Source organism: Clinocottus analis, unplaced genomic scaffold (assembly GCF_023055335.1).
Source record: "Clinocottus analis isolate CAN_PGR_092001 unplaced genomic scaffold, fCliAna1.0.p SCAF_10, whole genome shotgun sequence".
Taxonomy (NCBI): Eukaryota; Metazoa; Chordata; class Actinopteri; order Perciformes; family Cottidae; genus Clinocottus; species Clinocottus analis.
In genome coordinates, this window is record NW_027175821.1 from 2,262,869 (window position 1) to 2,288,447 (window position 25,579).

At 43.9% G+C, this 25,579-nt stretch overlaps 1 protein-coding gene across 1 annotated transcript; it reads right to left on the reverse strand.

Annotated features, from left to right (window-relative positions):
* Positions 1-8,952: 8,952 nt before the first annotated feature.
* Positions 8,953-23,537, reverse strand: slc7a11 (solute carrier family 7 member 11). The gene is made up of 12 exons (XM_068581385.1): positions 23,264-23,537; positions 22,142-22,268; positions 18,786-18,901; positions 18,442-18,567; positions 16,072-16,171; positions 15,215-15,259; positions 14,510-14,633; positions 12,393-12,496; positions 11,456-11,552; positions 11,185-11,334; positions 10,821-10,998; positions 8,953-10,061 (listed from the first exon to the last, which is right to left on the reverse strand). The coding sequence occupies exons 1-12, from the start codon at positions 23,535-23,537 to the stop codon at positions 10,006-10,008; spliced, it is 1,497 nt and encodes a 498-aa protein (XP_068437486.1). The 3' UTR covers positions 8,953-10,005.
* Positions 23,538-25,579: the final 2,042 nt, after the last annotated feature.

Here is a 25,579-nt window from a genome sequence, read left to right on the forward strand (position 1 = left end):
CAATCCACATCTTCCTCTGTGGATCAGTCCCAAAAGCTCAAAAAGACCAAATATCCTCTCGGCTCACGCTCACATCGGTCGAGCGCAGAGAAAACACCCAGACTGGATCGAGTGTCGCGTTTCCTGAGGTTCTGAAGGCGATCAACACGCGTAAAGTCACGAGGGACCATTCACTTGTTCATAAGTTATAGTTTCTATAAAATAACAGTGAAACGGGAGAACGTTTGAGAATTTCAGGAAACAAAAGAAAAGATGGCCGCCCACCTAGAGCCAACTTCTGCATAATGAGCGGCTATGTGCAATCCCTCAGGAAGAGCGGCAGGCTTTCAAGCACATTTTACATCGATTTAATTAGATTTATTGTTTATATTTTGTTTTAAATACCATGTTCATTGAGTTTGAATAGTATGGGGTCAGATCAGTCTCAATAATGACAAATGTACATAAAGATTCAAAAACATATTTAATTTACAAATGCACGCCGAAGGATTTACAAATACATTCCAATGATTTATTTTATTTGCACATTTATGAATCTTCATGTGCGCATGTGCCATTATTGGGACTGATCTGCCCGTATACCACAGAAGGTACACGATAAATCTAACGAGTCACTTCCTCCCATTTATTCTGTCGTCTTGTTCCAGCTTGTGTTCCACTTATGGTGCGTCCCTGTTCGTAACAGACTCTCAAACTTTTATCTGCATGCATCATCGTGACGTGTGAAGCCGGTTGTCCTCGAGCCGACGGGCTCAGCATCCATCTTGTGATTGCGTTCCAACGACACAAAAGTGGACGTCAAAAGAAAAAGAGGAATGGCAGAGCGGAGTGATGCTGGGTGATGATTCTGAACCGACACCCAGAAGCCTCAAGAGTTCCTACACTTTGTCTTATGTAAATGAGGCATTCTGGGGGTTTTCTCACCCTCTGATGTTAGCAGGACATCTTCTCTTTAGCCTCGGGTAAGCAAAAAAACACGATGATGTATTGTCTTTTCCTGGCTCGGCCTCATCAACTCTCCCAGTGCCTTGTGGGAATTGGTGTCCAAACAACACTTATCACTGTCGTGCGTGAGTTATACTGTACGGATGACTGATGCGATGGAGACAGGCTGGGTTTGTCTGATCTTCTACTGCGGGGCGACGGCACTGTGTTGTAAGTCATTAGTTAGAATAACAGATGGAGGTAATGTACAGTGAGAGTATTATGGAGGCCGTCATTACTCACAAAAAAGCAGATTAATGCCACTGTGTTGGTTTAATGAACAGTGGGAGGAGACGCGTTCACATCCTAAAACTATGAGATTTAGCCCGAGGAGCTGAAATGACTTTACCAAGGGAGGGAGGGATGGAGGGAAGGAAAGGAGGGAGGAAGGGAGGAATGGAGGGAGCCTCTGTGCTTCCTCGCCTCAAGTTTCCATGGACTTTTGGATTGTGTACCATGCGTATACTACTCATTATACAAATAGTTTCATATTCATGTCATATTCATGGAATGAGCTGTAACTCAAACAGTGAAATCTGGGCGTCGAAACTTCACCAAACTTGTCTGAAGTGCGTTCGTCACTGGAGGAATCCCATCAGCCGCACGGTAAGTTGACACAGTGAGCTCAGTGTCTTTCGTGGAGTTTTCTCGATCGCCTCAGAGCGACTCACTTGTCCTACAAGCCGCCTCCCACTCAGGGAAACCGATGCAGACGCAGAAAACATCTGCACACTGTTCATCACAACACAAGCAAAGTTCCCCCCACGCAGTGCGTTGAAGCAAAGCTCCATCCCTCCATCCTTCCCTCTCACTCAAATAATTGTCTCTCATTTCCGCCCTGCAGTTGCCATGGTGATACAGATGTACTTTTACGGGAAGAGAAAATATCAGATGATTTGATAAGTTTCTCCTCTCAGCTGTTTGTTTTTTGTATTTATTCGTGTTTGTGTGTGTTTTTCTTTCCTTTTCGTGTTCAGACCAAAGACCGAATGTTAGACACAGAAGAAAAGAAACACACAATAAGATGAAGTACGGGAAGAGGGTCTACACACATTAATAATAACAATAATAATATTAATACTAGGGCTGAGAATCTGTCAGAATCTCACAATTTGATTACATTTTGATTCTTTCGGGTCATGACTCAACTCCAAGTCCAAGCTGCTTCTTAGCATTTCGTAGCATACCTAGCATCACTCAGGGATCACTACCACACAGATACTGTAACTCTACACACTTCACTCCTGTAAAGTGTTTTTTTTTTTTTTGGTGGAAAAGACACCAAATTAAAATTGTGCAAAAGAAAATTATTTGCAGCAAAATCTGACCCATCCATGAACGATCAGAGTCTACGCTTTTAAAACTAAACAGCTTGAACGTTTCAGCAACCAGTTTGCCACACCCATTGTATTCCCATTGTATTCCCAATGTATTCCCATTGTATTCCCAATGTATTCCCAATGTATTCCCATTGTATTCCCAATGTATTCCCAATGTATTCCCATTGTATTCCCATTGTATTCCCATTGTATTCCCAATGTATTCCCATTGTATTCCCATTGTATTCCCATTGTATTCCCATTGTATTCCCAATGTATTCCCATTGTATTCCCATTGTATTCCCAATGTATTCCCATTGTATTCCCAATGTATTCCCAATGTATTCCCATTCTATTCCTATTGTATTCCCAATGTATTCTCAATGTATTCCCATTGTATTCCCAATGTATTCCCATTGTATTCCCAATGTATTCCCATTGTATTCCTATTGTATTCCCAATGTATTCTCAATGTATTCCCAATGTATTCTCAATGTATTCTCAATGTATTCCCATTGTATTCCCAATGTGTTCTCAATGTATTCCCATTGTATTCCCAATGTATTCTCAATGTATTCCCAATGTATTCTCAATGTATTCTCATTGTATTCCCAATGTATTCTCAATGTATTCCCAATGTATTTTCAATGTATTCTCAATGTATTCCCATTGTATTCCCCATGTATTACCCGATGTCCCCATCAGACTCACATCCATCTGTTTTCTATCTGCTTATCCGGGTTCGGGTCGCGGGGGCAGCGAGCTTCGGAAGTTGTTCCAGACGTCTCTCCAGCTCTGCGTGGGGAACCCCGAGGCGTTCCCGGGCCAGACGAGATATTTAATCCCTCCGGTGTCTGGGTCCACCCCGGGCCTCCATATCAGTTAGACGAGCCTGGAAAACTTCCAAAGGGAGATGAGGCGTCTGAGGAGGCGTCCCGATCAGATGCCGATCCGCCTCGGCAGGCCTCTTTTTGATGTGAAGGAGCATCGGCTCGCCCTGTCCTACATCCTATACTCACATGCTGTGTTCACACAGGAAGAGTTACGAAAAATTTGCGCAAGCAGATTACATGTAAAGTCAAAGTACAGACGTGAATTATTGTAAAAAAGCTACATTTTCACTTTTTTTAAAAATTCACTTTTTTAAATCTTCAATAATTTTTTTTTAAACTTTTTTTTAATTTTCACAAAAAAAAATTCACTTTTTTAATCTTGAACTTTTTTTTTTTTTTTTACTTTAAAAAAAGATTTCACCTAAAAGAAATTCACTTTTTTTTTAAATTTTCACTTTTTTTTAAAATGTTTCCCTTTTTTTAAATTTTCACTTTTTAAAATGTGTCACTTTTTTTTTTTTTTTTTTTAATTTTCACAATTTTTTAAATTTTCACTTTTTAAAATGTTTCACTTTTTTTTTTTTTTTTTTTAATTTTCACTTTTTTTTTTAATTTTCACTTTTTTGCGAATGACTCAAAAAAAACATTGCGAATATTCACTTTTTTACGCTTTTTCGCACCAACGACAGGTTACGAGAAGCTGCGCCCGTCGCCACCCGCCGCCCTGCAGCCCCCGGGCAATATTTGGTCTCAAACCCTGATGACCCTCCCAAAACCTCCCATGTTGTTGTATTTAAATCGTTTTGAATATTCTTCTTCTACTAAAAGTAAAACACATTGTGACTAGGTGTGTGTTCTCACTTACTGGATGTTTTTTTTAAAAGTAATTTTCATGTGTTCATTGAGCAGTAAAGATGGCCGACTCTCTGGAGTCACTTTGAATTAGAGGCTTTGTCTCGTCAGCCCGTCTCACTACCTCGCTCCTGTATTGCTCACTCGGACTGAGTCACACACACACGCATAAACACACACTCAACGCCGTGTATGTGTGTGTGTGTGTGTGTGTGTGTGTGTGTGTGTGTCAGTCAGCCCGTCTGACAGCAGCAGCCTCGGGCTGATCAGCCTCCTCTCGTACACACTTACACGCAGAAACAAACTGCCTCCAAAGTTCTTCAGAACGTGAATCCATTCATCCATCTCTGCTCAGAAGAAGGTAACGCACACACACACACACACACACACACACACACACACACACACACACACACATACACACACACACACACACACACACAGACGTGGTCTTGTCACATCTATTTGGGCCATGAGTAACCCTGAGGGTAGACCTTTCTTACCTGGGGGCGTCTGCTGCTTCCTGTTAATGGGGCTGACCCTGGAACCTCAAGGTCCACACACACACACACCCACACACACACACACACACATACACACACATACACACACACACACACACACACACACACACACACATGCCCCATTAGTCACAGTTTGCCAGGGGAGTCTCCCCCTCCTCACTGAGTTGAGTCACTGTATAGTCAAGTTACACACACACACACACACACACACACACACATCATGAAAACATAATTCCTTATAGTTCCGACCTACACACTGACCTTTAATCAATTTCCTTTTGGGTGACCTTTGACCCTGCCCCGAGGCTCATTGCCAATAAATACCTCACACAGACTTCTGAGGCTTGTAGAGAACTATTGTATGTTTGCTGTGAATAGAACGTGTGTTAACGTGTGTGTGTGTGTGTGTGTGAACGTGTGTGTTGTTTCTGCAACACAGAGTCAGTGAACAGGCCCTGACTCCATAATCATGGAGTTATAGCTGCTGCATGAACGCATATTTAAAGATTTTAAAGCGTCTTTTGCCTTTGAACGCAACATTTCCCTTCATTCAAACGGTCTTCCTCATGGAGGGACAGAAGGAGAAACGCCCCCATGGGGCTCCATCCAGCTCATTAAGAGAACCTTTATTCAAGAATTCTTGTAGTCAAGATGTTCAACATGATGAGTTTTCTGCCTTCCTCTAAACTATTTGCTCCCCTGAGGAGTTTTCCTGTAAATAAAGTTTCTACATTCATTGTTTCTCATCGTGTCCTCGTGCTGAAACGCTGAAAACATTCACAAACTTCCTGTTTTCACGTCGGCGTCCTCACACACGGCTCTGTCTGTGGAAGAAGACGAGTTGAACATCATCAGAGCGTCAGCATGTGATTCTGCACGATGGATGCTCCTACATGGACCTGAGCTGCTGCTGTGTCTGTGCTGTACAGTCCACTGTGTCTTCATCAGCTCAGAGACACAACGTGTGCTGCTGGAGAGAGATAGCAAGGGAATGAGGATACACTATTAGACACAAATAATACATCAATACCCCCTCCAGCCTCTCTCTCCCTCTCTCTCTCGCTCTCTCTCTGTTTTCGACCTTCATTTGAAAAGAATCCATCCCTCAAACGTTTCCTCACCTTGCTTTGCCAACAGAATGGAGTCATTTAAAAACCTGAAGTGGATGTCATCTTCTTCCTCATTGTTACGCTCACATATATAAGAGTCAATAATATCTCCCGGTGAGTGTTCATAGATCTTTCTTTAAGCGCTGCTTCCCATTGTTTGGAGCCGTTCTGTGCTTTTAAAAGTCATTCAAGAGGAAATGTGATCAGAGTTGTGAAGCACTGCAGCACCCCCATGTGTCTGCCCGCAGAACTGCATCTGGACACCGTGGAGAAGGACGGGAGGAGGAAACATTCAATAAAAACACATATAAATACAGGACAGTTAATGAAGCAGGTGCTGTACATCACATAACAATGTTGTTGAAGTGTCACATTGCTTGTTTTGATTGTTTTCTATTCTTAATTTGACTTAATTACCAGCTGAAATGTGTTTCTTTGTTTCCCCTTCGGTCATTTTCTTCATTCTTTCTGACTTTACAAGGTTGAATTACTTGTTTAACTGTAAACAAAATGAAAAATACCGTCAGTTTAAGTGTGGACAGACGTGTACGCACGCTGCAGGACGGTTTTGAATGTACAGACCGGCTCGTGTTCAAAGAGAACTACATCAACCTGGAGGAACGCACATCCTCAGTGACACCAAATATTAGATAATACGCTGATGATGTGATGATGTGGTGCAGAGGCGACGGCACGATCCAAACACAAAACAATCCGTCTCGTCACGGGAATCAATGGAGCGAAGCCGGCATCAAAGAGGCAAAGGGGAGGAGTCAAGAGAGACAACAACAACAACACTAAAGACATGTGGCAGGAGATCCAGAATGTCTTAGGCTACGAAAGCTGGAGCCTCATCATCATGGCAGACGCCGCGTTGCCAGATGAGCCGAACACCATCTTCTCAACAAAGAGTCAGCTGTCGAGTCAGAGCACCGCCCGCTGTCAGCATCCTCACAGATGAGAGGGAAACCCTGATGAGAGGGAGCTGCTGGGCCTCATAATCATCCCCCGGTGGTGTTGCAGGAGCATGTAGCAACCAGCTAACTGATGTCATCGCTCACGCTTTCAACATATCACTTTAAGCTCATGAACGGACGTATTCCTCAAAGATTCAGAAGGAGGAACATTGGCCCTGCTGAGTTCTTGACAACTTTCACAGAGGAGCAATATAAAGCCTCCGGACATCACAGATTGACACAAGAGGGCTCTTGTCTAGTAGCCTGCAGATGGTTCGGCCTTCACCTTCAGCATCTGATTCCTTTGTAGTTATAACTGTTCATCTCTTCTGGCCTTGTGAGGACTCTCTGCTCCCCTGGTTCTCATTAGCCAGTCAGACCGGAGCAGCACCATGAAGAGTCCTGGCTCTCTGCAGCCGCTGTGGTTGTAGTCTTACACTCCTGTGTATGTGTGTGTGTGTGTGTGTGTGTGTGGCACGCAGGCTGCTGATGTGGCTGCTCTCCGGCCCTCTTGGGGAGGATTTGCAGGTAATCTCTCTGCGTGGCCGCTGCCCTGTGGCACACTGCATTCCCTCTCAGCGCTGGACACGGAGGGTTTTTCCTGCTGATGAGAGGATGGCAGGATGGAGACAAAACGCCCCGGAGCTTCCACGTTAGCGCTGAGCGGCGAGAAAGCTGGCTTAAACTCAGCTAGCGTTAGCCTTTGTGAGCGCAAAAGCTAGCTCTGGCCGCGCTGCAGGCGTATGAACCTTTTAGCCACGCTAACTCTCACTCCGACATGTTTAAACGGCTTCACATGAGCCTTCATCGACCCTCGGCTCAGCTTAGCTCCCCTGCTAGTGTGCGCCGTCATGCTGTCAGAGCTAGCATGGAGCCCCAACCTCCACAAGCTGAATGAATAAATATCTAATTTTGGACAAAACAACTTCAGAGAGACGCAGACAGAAAGGTCAACAATACGCTGTTGAGGGTAAAACCAGGACGTCAAACTGCTTCAGCGGCCAGAACAGGTTAAACAAATAAAAATAGAAGTCAGAGCCGACAGATCACAGCGTGCCAGTGAAGCTCTGCAGCACCTGGAGATCCACGAGCTCCGACATGAAGGAACAACACGGTCCTGTGAGACCCGTCTGGGTCCATCTGGGAGAACTTTACAAGGAGCTGAATGTTGAATGAGGAGGCGACGACACACACACACACACACACACACACACACACACACACACACCAGTCTACATCAAAGGAGTTAACTAGTGGAAAACTGTGTACCAATTTTGTCTCCAGACCTCTTTTTCTACCTGTGTTTGAGTCGTTGTATGAACCCCAAATTAATTCCAATACTTATGTTTATTGTGCGTATTTGTTCAGCAAAGTCTTGGGGAAAAAACTGTATATTTGCTTAAAATATATTTTGAAGGTAACTATGAACATCCAGCATGATATGAGCCAGATTCCCCAAAAATGCCTCTTAGAGCGGTCAATTTTGGAAAGATTAGGACTTAAAGAATCAGAATCTGCAACAATAATCACAATAAAACAAAGTCTTGGTCCGTTAGGAAGGAGTTTCAGTCAAAAAACTGTGTCGTTCGGTTCAAAAATGGAAGAATGATGAATTTTATACCAAAAGGAAGTGAACAGCTGAAGCTTCCTGCATGACATCAGCGTCACAGACAACTCGACGTGGTCGTCACACATCTCCATCCTGGTGAAGAAAGTTCCTGTTATCTGTTCCAGAAGAGCAAGAGGAAGCATCCTGACTGCAAACACGACAAACTGTGTGATTACAACCTAAAAGCACTTCACCGGTACCCATCTACAGGGAATCATGGTCTTTTAGTATCCTTTTAAAAACCAAAAGCTTGTTTTGTGAAAAGAAATGACTTTGCGTTCTGCGTCCTTTTCCACATCAGTGTTTTGGGTCCAAACAAGTTATTACCATTATTACACAGTTTCAAAATGCAGTTTTAATTGCACTTGGCTTAAGAGGATGAAGGGATGATGGGATGATGGGATGATGGGATGATGGGATGCTCCCTGCTCTCAATGTCAAGAGCTGCGACTGCAGGAAACAATGATCCTCCAGCCCAAAGCTTTTATTGACTAAAGCAGATGCACATGTGATGCTGTTGCATTCGTATTTAAACACACTGTTGCTTTCCTCATATTTGGCAGATGTTAGTATTTATGTGGATTATCTTTTTTTGCAGCATACGTTTGAAATTTTGTCTTTTAACAACTAAAACTTCAGATGGAAACATCGATTCGGATAGGAATGTTGATAGAAACCAAACGGTTGGTTGAAGAATCGAATATAACTCAGAAACCATCTGCTGTAGCGCGACGTAGAAGACACGTGTTGCTCCTTGTGTGTGTTATTCACAATAAGAAGAACAGGCGTTCAGGATCTAAAACAATGAACTAAAGTATAAAGTGCATAGAGGCTGTTAAACCTTTTATTGTTGGTTACACCATTTGGTAAAGAGTTGCGTCCATTCAGCTGAATTATCCCAAGCGTCCGTTCAGTGAATACTTCAAGACATTTAATTCAATTTATTCTGAACACAAATCACAAATCTGTACACAAACAACTTCCTCTGTCCTGGGGCCGCACGTCGGATCAAGAAAAAACCCTTTAGCAGGGAGGACAAGGGAAAAACCTTCAGGAGCGCCAGAGAGGAGGATCCCTTCATCAGGAAGAAGAACAACAGTCACGTGTAGGAGCGTTCACATCCTGTTTGTTTCTCTGGAGAGATTCAAAAGCTGGATTTCCACCACATATAACACAGGGAAAGGTGTAAAAAAAAAAAAAAAAAAAGCGAGGACAGGCTCAGGGTTAGCTGTGTTAGCGGGCTGTGCCTATACCTACATTCCCCTGGGTCCTAAGTCCCTCCATGTTTAGCTTCCTAACACACTGCGGACTGATGTACAAACAGCCGGCGACGGCGGTCCTTTATGGCGTCAATGAATAAATGCGTTATCTCTAAAAAAGATACCGTGAAACCTCAAGAATCTTACAAAATACTGTGATATGAATTGTTGTCCTTCCCGCCCAGCGCTAAATGTTAGCCACGGAGCAAAGTTTGGAGTCTGAACCAACGATATGATGACGATATGATACTCAGATACCACCAACCGGTGATCTAAGCTATGAAAATAACACACTTGAGTCCATGGTTGCTTCCACTTTACTTTGACTTTTGTATAAATAATCCCATTCTGATGAAATGTGTGTATGCTGAGCTCTGTTCAGACATCCAGTTAGTGGGTTGAGAAGAAGAAAAGGTGATCAGATAACATTCACTGCGACGCAAACAATCCCAATCCCTAATCTGTCCCGGGTGGACTCGCTCACATTAATGAGTTTTAGCTCAGTCTATGTACATGTATGTGTGATTAGATTGGACCAAAGGAGGTGACGATCTGAGCCGTTACAGCTCAGCAGGGACGACCACCAGGAGGATCTGCAAGGTTCTGTTGAAGGAATCTGAAACACACAAAAGGATCACAATTACATCATCTCTCATTGTATCTACATAGGTGACACATTATACCAAGTGTGCAATGAAAAGCAGTTTGAATTCAGGAAGACAATGCACGAGGTGGAAACGACTTGGTAATAAGACTGTTATTACATATTAGTGATGCGAACCCCTTATGCTTTGTTGCTCCACAGTCCTTAACAGGATGCAATTGACTGAAGTGACGTCTTTAACCAATTTTTGTCTCCAGACCTCCTTTTCCGTGTGTTTGAGTCATCGTAGGAACTCCAAATTCCAATACTTGTATTCATTGAATGTATTCGTTTAGCAAAAATGTATATCTGAAGAAAAAAAAATCTTTAAAAAGATATTTTCATGGTAACTATGAACATCCAGCATGATGTGAGCCAGATTCCCCAAAAATGCCTCCTGGAGCGTCAATAAGACACCTTTTTGGAAAGATTAGGACCTAAAGGATCAGAATCTGCGACAAAAATCACAATAAAACAAAGTCTTGTCCTGTTAGGAAGGAGTTTCAGTCCAAAAACTGTGTCGTTTGGTTCAAAAATGGAAAAGTGACGTATTTTATGCCAAAAGATTGTCTGAATGGGGCATGCTGGGACTTAAAATGGGCGCAGGAAGATTTTCCAAAAGGTTAAACCTTTAACTCTGTGGTTCACTATGACCGTGTGTCGTAGATACAGATCCATGTGATGTCATCTTTCTGCCGAATGTCATCTTGTGTCCTACGAGCCTCGACTCACCCAAAGCCCTCTGGAGCCACTTGGGCCTGTGGTTGAAGTAAATGAAGACGTAGTAGGCGGGGACGCCGGTGAGGGAAATGGCAAAGCCAATCCCCGAGTTAACCGGGTCCGAGTACAGGGACAGAAACACCATGAAGAAACACGTGAGGCAGAACACCACCGGGATGATGAGCGGCACCTGCGTGAGGAGTCAGAAGTGACAGAGTTACTCCTGGTTTACGTTGTCTGCTAACAGATACACGCATATTTGTTGAAATAGCTAAATAAACGCAGGTCAGTGGCTTTTGTTCCCGTCAATGTTGTGGCACAGGTTCAGATGGGACTGAGCATGGCTACAGGTGTGGACAGGTGTGTGAACGCGGACCTTAAAGGGGCGGGGCAGGTCGGGTTTTGTGTATCGCAGGTAGATGAGGCCCAACACAACCACGCCGATGAACAGCCAGCGGAGGAAGCTCATGAAGTTCAGCAGGCTGTAGATGTCTCCTACAAAGACCTGGAGGATGGTCATGGGGTACTGCACACACACACACACACACACACACACACACACACACAGACATTTAAATAGGGGAATGAGCAATAATCAGTGTTGTGAGTTTGTGCGTCCAACGATCAGCTATGGATTTCAAACGGACCAGTATGAGGACGGCGGCCAGTGGAGTGTGTCTGCGCACGTGGATCATAGACAAAACCTCAGGGAGCTGTCCTTCTCGGGACGCAACAAAGAACATCCTGGTGAACACACACACATACACACATTACATGTAAACACACACTAACATCTGTCGTTGTGTCACCGGACGCAAGAGGAGACACGTAGCTCTGAGCTGCAATGCTGCGTTCACAGCAAAGCGTTGCGTATACTTCCACAACAAGTGTAAAGCAGAACTGATTTTTTTTTTTTCAAAGGTGGAAATGGAAACAGTTTTTACGGAGAAAAGTCACAGAGATAGGCCACGCCCCCTTTCAAATGAGGAAAAGCGAATGATGCAAATTAACCACGAAGTCGTGCGAGTAAACTGACGCGAAAATTGGCAACGCTTTTGGGTGTGAACGTAGTCGCGTTTGCGATAGCATTAGCGACTTTATCCTCATACGCGGGTCAATACCCACTCGTTACAGGCGTGCAGTCTTTTCAAAATAAACTTCCGTCTTCACAGGAAACAAACAGTTTAGGTTCAGGAAATAAAACCACTTAGTTAGGTTCATGGAAAGATTTTCTTTTTGGTTAAAAAGAGTCAACGTTGACTCTTTGTTTCACACAGAGAACGAACGTCTTATTTTTGCTCAATTGACATGCAGACAGAGTGCAGATAATTCCACCACCTCCAGGATTTATTGTGTTTACTGGTGACTGACTTCACTTGTTCCCTCGCTCACAAACAACTCTTATTCGAGACTTTTATTCTGTGATTTTACACTTTGCTAACGACCAGGACACCTGTCATCAATCTTTCTGGAGTGTTGTACAACTCAACAAACCATGGGTGCTTTAAGGCACATTTCTGAATATTCATCAGGAATACATATGCAGTGTGTTGTCGCGTGAAGGCAGAGAGGAAGCGTCTCTACCTGGATAAAGCGAAGACGCAGCCGTTCATGGATCCGTAGCAGGACAACGCCACGAAGAACGGCACGGCTATGGAGAAGTTCCCCATCATCTTCTGAGCAAACGTCTGAGACAGAGAGGCCGCAAAGTGATGTGTTAACATGTGTTAATGGAAAGGATGTAATATCATGTATCAGAAGTATCTGCTCACAAAGTTATGGTTTGTTACACACTCGTTTCTCAAGAGGATTCGTCACCGCTTGATCTTTCTTTTGGTTATCAAGATAACAAGTTTATGGGTTTAGGAACTCAGAAAAAAAGACATTTTCTCTGAACAACACACTGATGCTTTTGTAAAGAAGCAAACAGGTGGAGGTTTTAAAAGCGAGCAGGTTCCTCTGGGATTGGATCAATGTCTGCAGATATCAGTTTAATTGTAGTTTGTCTTGTTTTATCAGCTGTTGGATGAAATGAGAGCAGTGATTGTCTTAAATGGGTCACGCAGAAGTGGGAGAGGAAGCTGCTTATTATTCATGAAGCCATGCAGTGATTAATCACAGCACGGCTGTGAGGGAACAGGTGCATTGTGGTCTTGTTTAAATGCTCACTGGTATATTGTTGTTCCTTAAAATCATGTCTAAGCCACCACACTATGATGCAATAATGTTACGCTTGACTTCTATTTAAATAAAAATGTTAAATATACCTGACAGTGCAGGGGAAGAATGAAAGAAAATGGTTATAAAATGTGTCATAAACTCAAGTTTCATGCGTTCCACCTACAGTCCTGAAATAGGATTACTCCTTAAAATATTGATGTATTTTACCTTGTATATAAAACACACAGATCTCAATGTGTGCAGTTATTATGAGGGATGTATTCTCTGAAACATGTCTCTGCCATGAGTCTGAGTGGGGACATTGCTTTTAGTTTAATTTTAGAAAAAAAGTTCTCGTTAACTTTTAAGAGGAGCAATGTGAAGCATTCTGACTGGAAACCAGCTGGTTCCACCCATTTATATCAGATTATATAGAACCGTCCTATATTAGATTTTATAGAATCGACCTTTATCAGATTATATAGAACCAGTCTATATAAGATTATAAAGTACTGTCCTGTACAAGATTATATAAAACCGTCCTATATCAGATTATATAGAACCGTTCTCTATCAGATTATATAGAACCGTTCTTTATCAGGTCACTAAGTACAAATCAAGAAGAATATACCCCAAAAATGAAATTAAACATAGAAATTCACATGAAAACAAACCTATTTTTAGACCTCTGCTCTAAAATGTCCTCCCCAGACTGCAGAGCGTCTCTGCATGTGTCCAGAGAAAGGTAGAGGGGGCGAGAGAGGAGCTACGTCTGTGAGCGCTCATGCTAACGTTCTGCAGCGCTCTGGTGGGAGTGCTGTGTTTGTTTGAGTGTTCTCCAGAACCGCTGACTCCACCTTTAAGTGCTTTCTTTTATCACCAGTGTGTTTGTTCCAAGTGGCCACTGAGGAGTTTGTATTGTTTACACATCTCCGTGGTGTTGTGTTCAGCTGTTGATTTAATAAGGAGTGCCACGCTGTTTCCTGCGTGCGTCTTGTTGCACCTCCCTGGTTTCTATAGACTTTATATCTCCTGTTCATCATTTTAGGAAGCACTTTATAATGAGTACACACTCTTCAGCATTAGTAAAGCATGAACAAACACTGAATTCATCATTTATTAAGTAATGTTCCAACATGAACACTCATTAGTAACTCATTGGGATGAAAGATATACACAAGATAAAAATAAATAAAATCCCTGAAGCTTTGTGCCTCAAAGCTAACACAAGTTTTAGAATTAAACACAAAGTGATGAAGAACATGAATATGATGGTGATGGGGTCGATGCCCGTCAGAGTGTCCCATGGTTTGTTGGCACATAGCTACATGTTATTGATTATGCTAGCTATGGCTAGCTCGATAGCTTTTTTGGGTTGTTATTTCTAGTGAAGGCTGCAAAAGTCCCACAGAATGAGTCAGAGTCAAGTGTATCTGCATTACATCCTGATGCTTTCACTACAATGAAAAAGAAGTCGACTAAAACTCTGATGTGTTTTCTTTCTGCAGTATTTGTTGAGCCGTGCCGTTAGCATTACTCACCACAGCGACCGCATCGGAGGCCAGGAGCTCGCCTGCTGACATCACGGTGTAGTACGCCACGTTGGTCAGCACATAGCAGGAAGTCACAATCGTCATGGAGATGCAGATAGCCAACGGCAGAGTCCTGATGGCACGAGGGATCATAACAGAAGCAGCTCTAAAATTACTGTAATTCACTGATGCATCTCATTTAACCTTCGTTTGACCTCTGTTATGACCTCTGACTTCCTCTTTGTGAGATAGACGTTGATTCAAACACAATACGTTGTGAAAGTGTGAATTATTCACAGTACAAAATAACAATTTTGTCTCTTTCAGTTTGGTTTTCGGTCTCTTCAGCTGCTAACTTCTCCCCAAGAAAACACCTGTCTGTTAGTTGTTAGGCAGGAAGTGCACAAACAGAGTCCTGCTGCTGGCACGCCAGGACGTAAACAATCCTTTATTAGTCCCACAGAGGGAACTTCATCCTCTGCATTTTAACCCACCCTTAGTAATTGAGGAGCAGTGGGCAGCCGTGACGCGCCCGAGGTTTAGTGTCTTGCTCAAGGACACTTAGACATGCAAATTATGGGGAGAGCAGTAATATGATGCAATTTGACCTTTCTGCAACTATTGCTGGATTTCAAACCCGATTGAAAATATTTGCATGCTTTCTATTGGGTTTTAACTTCATCAAATATAGGTCAATGCATTGATTCAACTTACCGCTCAGGGTTGTCTACCTCCTCTGTCACGAAGTTTAAATAGAACCTGCAAAAGGAAAACAGTTATTGCGTAACCTCCAACGCTCAATGGACGGTCAATCATGTGCAATGTACACAGAACGGACGTGAAGATACACAAAACGACACGCATCAAACTGAGATGCATGTATGTCGTGTGTAGAACGTGGCGGCATCGAGGCGTGAGCTTGCAGATTGCAACTTCCCGAAACTTCTCATGCAGCATGGCCAGCGTGACGATGCCAAAGGTCGTATCCAGGGTTGAGGAAGGCGGGTGATCAGGCAGGAGGTGGCAAAAAGGCGTGTGATGCCATGCATGATGACACGGATTGTGGTTGTTTCTGGTGAATGGAATAATGTGACTGTTCACCAGAACAGGACGTGCTACTCCATTTTGTTTTGTGGACTGACAGGAAGGAGAAGGGAATACCTTTCCCTTTGGGAACTCGTTGGAGGCCATCGGTTGAATCGATTGGCGACAGCACTGCGGGTTGTGGACTGACAGGAAGGAGGTTGCTGATAATGAGAGAGCTGGTAGGCTACTCCATTGGTGTATTGGCGGTTTTGTGGACTGACAGGAAGCAGAAGGGAATACCTTTCTACTGGGAGTCTGAAAGATCTCGTAAGGAGAGCTTCAGCGTGAGCGCTGTGTCACGGCTGCAGGATGATCGGTTGCACACTTCAGATGGTTTAGATAAGAGAACTCAATGAGCTTTGAATCACGGCCTCTCGGTCGTTGAGGAATCAAAGACCGAAAAGGTTCAAAGTGGTTTGACCAGGTATACAACAGCTTGTCAGGTGATTGAGAGTGCGTGGTGTGAGAGTGAGGCTCATACCTACCACCCAGCGTATGCATACATCCCAGAGTAGAAGGCCAGAGGCATACCGGACAGCTTCATGTTGCTCAGGTCAAAGGCATTCTCAAAGTGTTTGGTCTCTCCTGCAAACACAAACACACACAAGGACATAAAGGAATTATTTCTATATTTTGAAGCACCATAATTGCTCCTCAATAAAGTGAGTGATTACCGCAGCAATTGCATGATATGTGCAAATAGTTATTACGCAAGACCAGAGGTGATTATAGTCATAATGATAATAATAGTATCCATAAAAGTAGTTTAAGCAATACAATGAAGATAAAGGGAGCAGTACTCTGCTTTATTAGCTTCATCTCTCCAACAAAAAGTACTTCAGGCAGATTAAATCACTCTCAATGTAATCAGTGTTCTGCTTCATATAGGAGCTCACATTTATGGAGAGGAACTGCTCATAAAAACACATGAAACAATCTAATAGGACCATTGCTTTTTAACTAAAATGTTGAGAGCCACAAATTGTTTGTAATGATCACTCCATGAAGACATGCAGGAGTGAATATATTTGTGGTAATGTGTTTGAATACACACGTATTTAAAGCAATAACATGATTACATTATTCCCAATCAGTTTTGAGAATGACAATTGTATTAAATTGTGTTAAAAAATACTTGTCTGCCCATCGTTAACTCCATCAGGAGTACAGTATTTGATAACTCGTACTCTCAAATGAATAATTCATACAGACTAGTTCAAGTAAACCTGTACAGTTTGCTCATCTGTTGGTTTAAACATCTGCATCTTAGAGAAACAACTATACTATGCCAAGGACCCGCCAGATGCCTGATCCACCGAGGATTGTATACGGGCATAACATCAAAATAAACATCAAGAAACTTTTTTTAAAAAGACACAGCAGCCTAGTCTGTGCTGGAGCCTTTGTCTACCTTTGGATACAGATTAGAAGATTAACTCTTATTATTATTACCCTTTCTATAACGGAGGGTCATAGGTGAACGTTCATCAAAATAGCATTATGTATAAGCAGATTTCAGAGTCAGGGGCACAGCTGAAGACTCCTCTAACATCAGCAGAGAGGAAATGCTTGAGCTGTTGCTCGCTGTGAGCAGCTGTGTGTCAGCGGCTGCAAGGCTTCAAGGTTATATTTACAGTGCATGTTGTTGTTGTTGAGGCCATGTTCGTTTTTACAGCTGAAAATGCTGCGTGGAGTCAGAGAATGATCCTGAAAAACAGCAACAGGGACAAAACCCTAAAGTGTGATTTACACTTCTTAAAATCTTCCAGCGAGCTTCTGCAGAGACGCCGCTCGTAGCGAGCAGAGCTGCAGAGACGCACCGCTCCTGAAAGATGTGACTACGTGCCAAGTTCAGGCTTACGATTGGACAAGAGCCAGTTTCCCGGATTTCAGCAGTTCCTTCCATCTGTTGCACAAACGACAACCTAATTATTTCAAGGTACAGCAATAAGATACAGCAATCAAAGACTGAAAACAGGTTGTTCGGCATGCTCTGTGTCGGCCGATGCAGAACTGTGCATGAACGAGACGTGCCAGCACCTGCTCTGTGGCTCGTCTTCGAAGTCTGTATCTGGATGAGGTAGTTAGTCCTGATGGGTAGGGTTAGTGGAGGGTCACACCTCGCATGGCAGCCAATGCCATCAGTGTATGGATGAGTGTGCATGATGCCAGGTTGGAGTGGCCGGAAGACTAGAAAGTTGCTATACAGCTAAATTGACCATTTACAACTTCATAGATCAAGCACAACACCTCATTTCCACTGCGTGGTTGGGTTTGGGCTCGACTCGACTCGACTCACATCTGCACCAGGTCTTATTCCCTATTTCCTTTTCCACTGCGGATAGTACGGGTAGTGTAGGCAGGATTCTCAGCTGAAGGCAGCATGAAACTGCCGTGACATCATCTTCAATGAGACACTGGCTGAATCCTTTCATCGGCCACTAAACAGAGGAAAATCTTTGTCAGTTGTGCGGCGTGGTAAAAGGCGAACTTTTGCAGACTGACATTTTCTTTTTTTAAAATTTGGGTTGAGTAAAGAAAAAACAACCGAGGTCTTTATTGACGGTAGCTTAGCTTGTGCAGAATGTCCTGTGAGTTTAATCGTGGCAGTTCTCTCTGAACCATCAGTAGTCGGCAGTGTTTGGATTCTACCTTCTAGTACCGAGTGTAATGGTACCAACAAGTATCAGGTACCATCCATAACTTCTGCAAATGGGAAAAAACTAAAAAGAGCGAGTCGAGTTGAGTACAGCTGGTTTATATCTCGGAGTGTATGGGCTCTCGATTCATACTAGTAGAGGCTATTAGAGGTGATGAGGATGGCGCTGACGGTGGTGAGGATCAAGGTGTCTTACCCTTGAAGAGCTGGTACATTCCAGGCACTATGATGCTGCTGATGGCCAGCAGCTTGCTGAAGGTGAGGAAGATTTGAATCCTCGCCGTCCATGTCACGCTCATGCTGTTCAGGCACATAATAGAAGCTACAGGGACAGAGAAAGGCCGACAGTGGAACGTTATAGCACACGATTTATGGCCAATCCAGTGCCAATGTGTACGTGTGTACCTTTTATTGCAACACCAACGTTATTCAAACAGCCCTAGTGGTTGCAGAGATACACCCTTTGTAGTTTGGGGATGACATTTTGGAGGAAAGGGCCTGAAAACAGGTGGGTTTTCAAGAGGTTAATGGTGTACATACTTATGCCGATGGTGGTGGCCAGTTTGACGGCCATAGGGGGGATGCCACAGGGCATGAACAGAGGCTCCAGGATGTACCGGCCAAAGGCCAGAGAGAGGACGGCCATCGCTGCCGGCCTGAAGGAAACACCGACACACACACACACACACACACACACCGTGACTTCAGCGTGAAAGCTCTAATGAATCCATTGTCCTCCGTTAGCTGGTAGCTAGTGCAGCATTTAGCGGCTAAAGAGCTGGGATGTTTTTTCAAGTTGTTGAATTTACAGGCTGCAAGAACTGTGCTTTCAAAAACACACCTGCACGGCCGAGTTTTACTAATCACGCACGGACTTACTTTGTCAATAATCACACACTATGTACGTACGTCTTGTCCTCTGGGATCTTCTCTAACCCAATGGTGTGTGTTCGTGTGTGTGTGGGGTGTAATATCCGATGGGCAGCTATAGACTTGGCTTCAATAAGAATCAAATAAGGTTGGCTGGTCCCACAGGCTCGTCTTATGGCTCATCAGTGTTCCCCTCATTTCCCACAGCAGCCACTGAGCTGCTAAAGCCATGGAAATCTCTCTTTGTCTCCCTCATTCTTGTTTTCATTCTCCGCCTCTGTCTCTGTTCATTTCCCATGGCTTCCATTGAGTCCCACTAGCCCGAGGCCAGTATAAAATTGGACAGCGCAAGATAGCCGCTGGACTGTTTATACTATTCACCGTGGCAGTGTACATAGACAGCTGACACACACACACACACACACACACACACACACATAGAGGCTTTTCTCATCTCACCAGTCTAAACTAAACTCAGTTTCTCACCTGACAAGGTCGCCGACAGATAACGGCTTTTATTTGCAGGGTGTGCTGGCTTTCAACACATTCTAATGCAAATCATGAAACACAGATTATGTGCTGCAGAAACTCATGATGTTCCATCATTATGTGCTTTGTGTGTAAGTAGCTTGCGTTGGACTGAAACTCTCTCTTCCTCCCTGAAGGTATAGCTCTGAAAAGGTTGTTGCTTTGTCCCTCATGGTGAGCGACAGCTCCAATGGGTTTCAGTGAGAACCTACAATACTGCGCAAGAAGATGCCAAAATGTATGAAAATGACGTCATACTCTTCTTATCTGTTGTTGTACTGCATGTTCTAAATGATCACCGCCACATGCATTGTTTTCAGCAGTGGTTTTGTAGCTGTGAGGAGGCCACCGTGTGAATGAAGAGGTTTTGTTATCTGCTCTGTTGTAGAGAAACGAGTTAGACCACATCTAGAAAGGAATAATGCTGCAGCCTTTGAGAGTTCTTTTGTAACGTATCTACTCAATTAATGTCATTAGAATAACCGCCGCTAATCCCAACTGTGTCTCGCGGTTCATCGTGAATGTGTTATTCAAACTTCCTCAGGTACCTTTTAAAGCCTGCAGGCAGAGAGTGTTTTAAACTTGAATAACACATCCTCTGTGGAGTATTTCCTACATCCAGAGCGAGGCTTCGTTCACACCAAATGCAAAGAAAATGTTCCTCGCGTCAAGATTACATTTCAAAAGCGCGATTAGAGGCGAGAAGGCGCAAATGAGGTGAAATTTGCCCAGCGCTGTTTTTTCGCGAAAGCTTATCAGCGTCGAGAACTCGTCGTCGCTGACATTTTGGCGTTGTTGAATCAGAAATAGATGTAGCCGTAAGTGTTTAGCCAGAGCTGTGTAGCGTGTATAGACCACATATTAGCTTTGTAGCGTGTATGAACCACTTGCTAGCTGTGTAGCGTGTATAACCCACATGCTAGCTGTGTAGCGTGTATTGTATGTCGCTAAAAGCGTCAGCAAAGTTAAATGTTATATATAATATAATAACGACGCTGCCGTGTTTACGGCTAGATTATGTCATCGTGAGTGTTGATGCTACAATGTTAGCAAAGCCTAGCACAGATCCAGCCAAACTCCATTGAGAAAACAAACATTTTAAAGGGGTTTTGCTTGTCTTCTTGTGGAGATAACAAAACGTGAATTCCGACTTTTTACAAATCAACATCGTTCTGTAGTTACATCAGCTTCCTTTTAGCTGTTTCTTGCAACTACAGCACAGCTAAATTGTTTGTTTTGTGTTTACAGCTGTAGTAAACCAGCCGGCTCGCTAGATACAGCGAATACACCTCAATGGAATTCACCGAGCGCCTCTGAATGATGTATTGAACCCAGAGAGGACAGCTTTTAGTTTCCCGGGATACCAGGGACTTCCACAACATGTACAAAGCAGCGACAGTGGTTATTTTAGCCATGACTGATGAAATGTGTCCATACAAAGGGAGCCCCCCCCCTCACCCTCTCCCTAGCCCCCCAACCCACCTCTCCAGAGCTTTTAGCATGATTGATGCGTACAAACACCCGCGATCACGCTCCCGTGGGTAACCAAATGCAAAAATGTGCTTTGTGTTTGGTGTGAACACAGCATCAGTGTCCAGTCGGATCAGAAAGTGGCTCAGTGAAATACGTTTGATCGTCTCCACAGGACAGTTAGTTAACACCCTTAATTCAAGGGAATCTATGTGGACCACTGACTCATGACACACCATGCCTCCTTATTGGGAGCGTGGTTGTGTAACATTGGATGGTGAGCCGCAGATAGATTAGCACAGTTGCAATCATTTAGGTGCTTTCGTGTCCAATATTCACCCTCTCGTATGTGTCAGTCCATCCAGGCTGATGGCATCACTGAGAATGAACCGAATCATTAAAGTTCTGGGCCGTCAAACCAGAACAACGAGCTGATGGATGATCATATGCTCCGAAGAACTGAGGGGAACTGCAGAACTGGATGATAATTATCTTTACAAAGCACTCCTTTCACATGACACACTGATTGCCCCTGGGCCCTCTTTGATGGAAAGGTCTTTGCACACCAAGTCAGACTATTTTTTGTCCGCCTTCAAAGTAAAAGCCCGAACGAAAAAAAAAAAAAATGCAGTTAACACATGATTAAATAATTAACGGCGTTAATCGATTGAAAAGTTAACGCGATAATAACGCGTTAACTTGCCCAGCCCTAATTTTTATCAATGAGAATCTCACTTGGACATAATATCAGTAATCATAACACAATTTGAGCGTATGACTGTTGTGCATTGTGTCTAGAGGCAGTTTGTACAACACTCTTACATTTCGTCAAGTCTGAAAAAAGGACTGTGGCCGTCATTTTAGGAAGGTTTTAGTAACTGTATTGGATACCCCTGCAATTACAGTAAAGGACCCCCCAGTGTGTTATTAATGACCACGCATCTGTATGTGGGAAGAAACACGTTGATTTGATCCATTGTCAGCATACATACGTGTTAAATCAGGCTCAGTGCAACATGAGGTATTACCTGATAGCGATGAGATCAGCCCACAGTCGTATGAAGGCCATCTGAGGTCCAAAGGCCTCCAGTATATAAGTGTAGTGTCCACCAGACTTCTTGATGCAGGTCCCCAGCTCGGCGTAGGACAGAGCTCCTGCAGGGACGGACAGATGAGCTCAGAAGGCCAACAGCAGTCTTACGGCTGGGTAACGGTCTCATCTATAGCTCAGTCCCTCTTGGGGCCCCATGAGCACCCAGATATACGACTGTGGGACTGTGGGAGCCTCTTTTGGGATCTCACCCCATGACTAAAGAAAGTGGTTTAAGTGGACACATTTTAAATTACAAGTTAAGGGAATGTGAATTAAGAGAAGCTAGAGAAGGGTTAAGGAAGGCTATTCAGGGATAATGTGCTTAGACTTTTCATTACTGGGCAAAAATTGAAGGATTTAAGGATACTGCAACGATTTATATACATGTAGATCTATATACGCTAGAATACACTCATGTGCCCAAAAATCCTTCAGCATTGCTTCCTGCAGCAGCGGTAGTTTAACCCTAAGTCCTCAAAATTACGTTTAAATTATTCTATAATATTTTCCTGGTTACACTACGGTCAAAAGCAGCAGGTTTGGGTGGATGGAGGCTGTAGAAAGACGCCAGAGATAAAGTTTAGACCAGATAAGATTAGTATGTTACCATAGTTAATGATATTAAAATGAAAACATAAATAAAACAAATGGGTTTAAGAGATGTGTTCTAATACCCCTCAGTAATATTCAGGTAACACAACAACCTTTTATTTATTTATAGGATTCTCTTGAGGTTCATTTTCACATGTTTTAATACAAATGGAGGAGTATCCTGACAAAGAAAAGGCCCAAAAACACAACAATATGTTCATGGATAAGGAAGCCTAACAAGGTCACCAAGAGATGAGAAACAACTTGATGGTAGATCATTGTTTTAGTGTATTTTACAGCTGATTTAAGACATGGGTCAAAACCCAGCCGCTAAAGCAAGAGATGCTAACAGAAAGCTAACACAAGAGGAAAGTTAAACAGTGTACTTTCCCCTATTCAACGCTGCTCCTCTCAAAGCAAGAAAGACATGATCCTCTTCTACTGGTCCACCTGTGAACCAACTCACCAAAGAGTGACAGCACACCGCAGGCGATCCACACGACGAGGGACATCCCGATGCTGCCCGAGTGCATCAGGATGCCCTTCGGGGAGATGAAGATCCCGGCTCCGATGATGGTGCCGATGATGATGGAGATCCCTCGGAGCAGGGTCACCTTCTTCCCCAGCTCCACCTTCTTGTCGCCCTCGTCCGGCGGTTTCCCGCCAGCGTTTTGGGAAACCTTGTGTCCGCTCGCTGCGACTTTTCCATCTTTTTGAGTGGACGCGGACCGTTTGGTCATTTTGGAAACGCTTCCTGGACACTCAAAACCAGACGCAGACCGTCTCGGTCAGAGTGTGCTTCACCTGGTGCAGCCGGGAACCAGTCAGCCTGTGTGACTGGTGCAGGCAAAGTTACAGAATACTCCCTCTCCCTCCCTCTCTTTCTCCCTCTCTCTGTAACGCCTCAGAGGGTTGTTGCTCTTCCCCCTTTTCTCCTACAAACAGTTTACTCTTGTCGCTCAACAACTGACCTGTGTCATCCTGTTTCTGTCAAGTCTCACAATAAAACCAACTGTGGCTCACTGGGTGGGGTTTGGTGTTGTTTTTTTTGGTGCAAGGTAAATCATGACAGAGCAAACAGGGTTTCACTCGTGATAGTCAACATATCCACTTCTTTGTATCTGCTCTCTCTCTCTCTCTCTCTGCAGTTTCTCTCTTTTCATATCATTTCAATATCTCACTTTCTTTAAAATCAAGTTTTTGCCCCTTGCTCAGTTTTGGTGCTTAACAAAAGCGGCAGAATTCCTGTCCTCAGGTGGTTTCTTCCATGGCAGCCAGTAGAAACAAGTTTGACAGCCGCTTTAACAAAGCTTCCCACGGATCACTTTGCATTGTGGTAGAGCATGTTCAAAGCTACAGAGGTGAAAGATCCTGCAGGCTCGGTTGAGTTGAATCCACACAAGCAACACACACACATATTTACACTACCGTTCAAAAGTTCGGGGTCACCCAGACTCATAAACTCCAGTCTGCACATCAGTTAGTCTTGACACAATATGGCTGACAGGAACTTTCTTCTTACTCCACACACCCGCAGTACCCGGGGGGCTGATGCCGTCCAGGTGCATCAGCCCTGCTATAGGTGAAGTCTCTCCAGGTATGTCATCACATGGACGGCTGGGTTTTAAAGCCCGGCCTGGGGGGGTGGACGGGACGAGAAGGGTCTGCTAGAAGTTCCTGTGGGGGGTGGTGTAAATCACACCCTGAGGCCTCCTCTGATGCTGTCGACTTGGGGGAAAGTGGATGTCGTTGAGGTGAGAGGGGGGAGGGGTAGCTTCTGCCACAGCAGGCTACAACAAGCTGAAGATTAGCATGTCGTTATTATCAAGAGGTTGCAAGAGGTGTGTCTCATTATTCCGATCTCGATTCCCCTCGGCTACACCTTTGCCTTTTCACCAAAACCAGTGATCTCATCCATCCAACTCTCGACATTCTCTCTAACTAACCTGCGACAGAGAGTCCGGCAGTTTCCACATGTGACCCTCAGCTGAATCAAGTCTGGAAGCCGTGGCCTTTTTGTCCAGCGTTGAGCAACCACCAGAGCTTTGCAATGACCTGGCCCTCCGGAGAATTTGAGGAATAAGCATATTTTATCAAGCATATTGGCCATTCATGTGACATAGCATCTAAATTAGTCAAATGAATGAGTAAAATTCAAGGCAATAGAGTCATTTTTATGGGAACAACCTGTGCTCCCCAATATCGAGCCCAGGATTGGTTCACGAACATCTTGGTGTGGCCGCCTCTCTCTCCTGGTGCAGAGACGTTGGTTAGGAGTTGCAACCCAGCGGGAAGTGTTTTAAGGACCACAAGACCAGAGTTCAGAACTGTCAGCTTGAGCTTTATAGTGTGATTCAGCCCTCCCAGATCACTTTCAATCAATCAGATCAATCGGTTAAAACACAAACAAAAGCCAATCCGGCTTTCCAAATATTGGTGTGACCTACGGTCTGGGTCAAAATGACCTTTGTCAGAACACACACAGTTCATGTACGGGGAATTTGTTTACTCGACCCAAGTTTCATGTCAAAGGCAGTGTTATTGCCAACTTCCTGTGCTCAACACAACACATTGCATAGTACGTTTTCCTTATGATTAAGGTGTCCAAACTGTGTTATATGATGATTTTCTCCAACACTGAGAGAAGCCATGTTCTGGACAGACTGTTGGCCTCCCTGTTTGCTGACCTCAGGAAGTGGACTCCTCTCAGGGAGATGGGTCGAGGCCTTCCCACCTGGACACGGCACTGTGACTCCGTTTCACCCTGGTGGCTTGGGAGGTT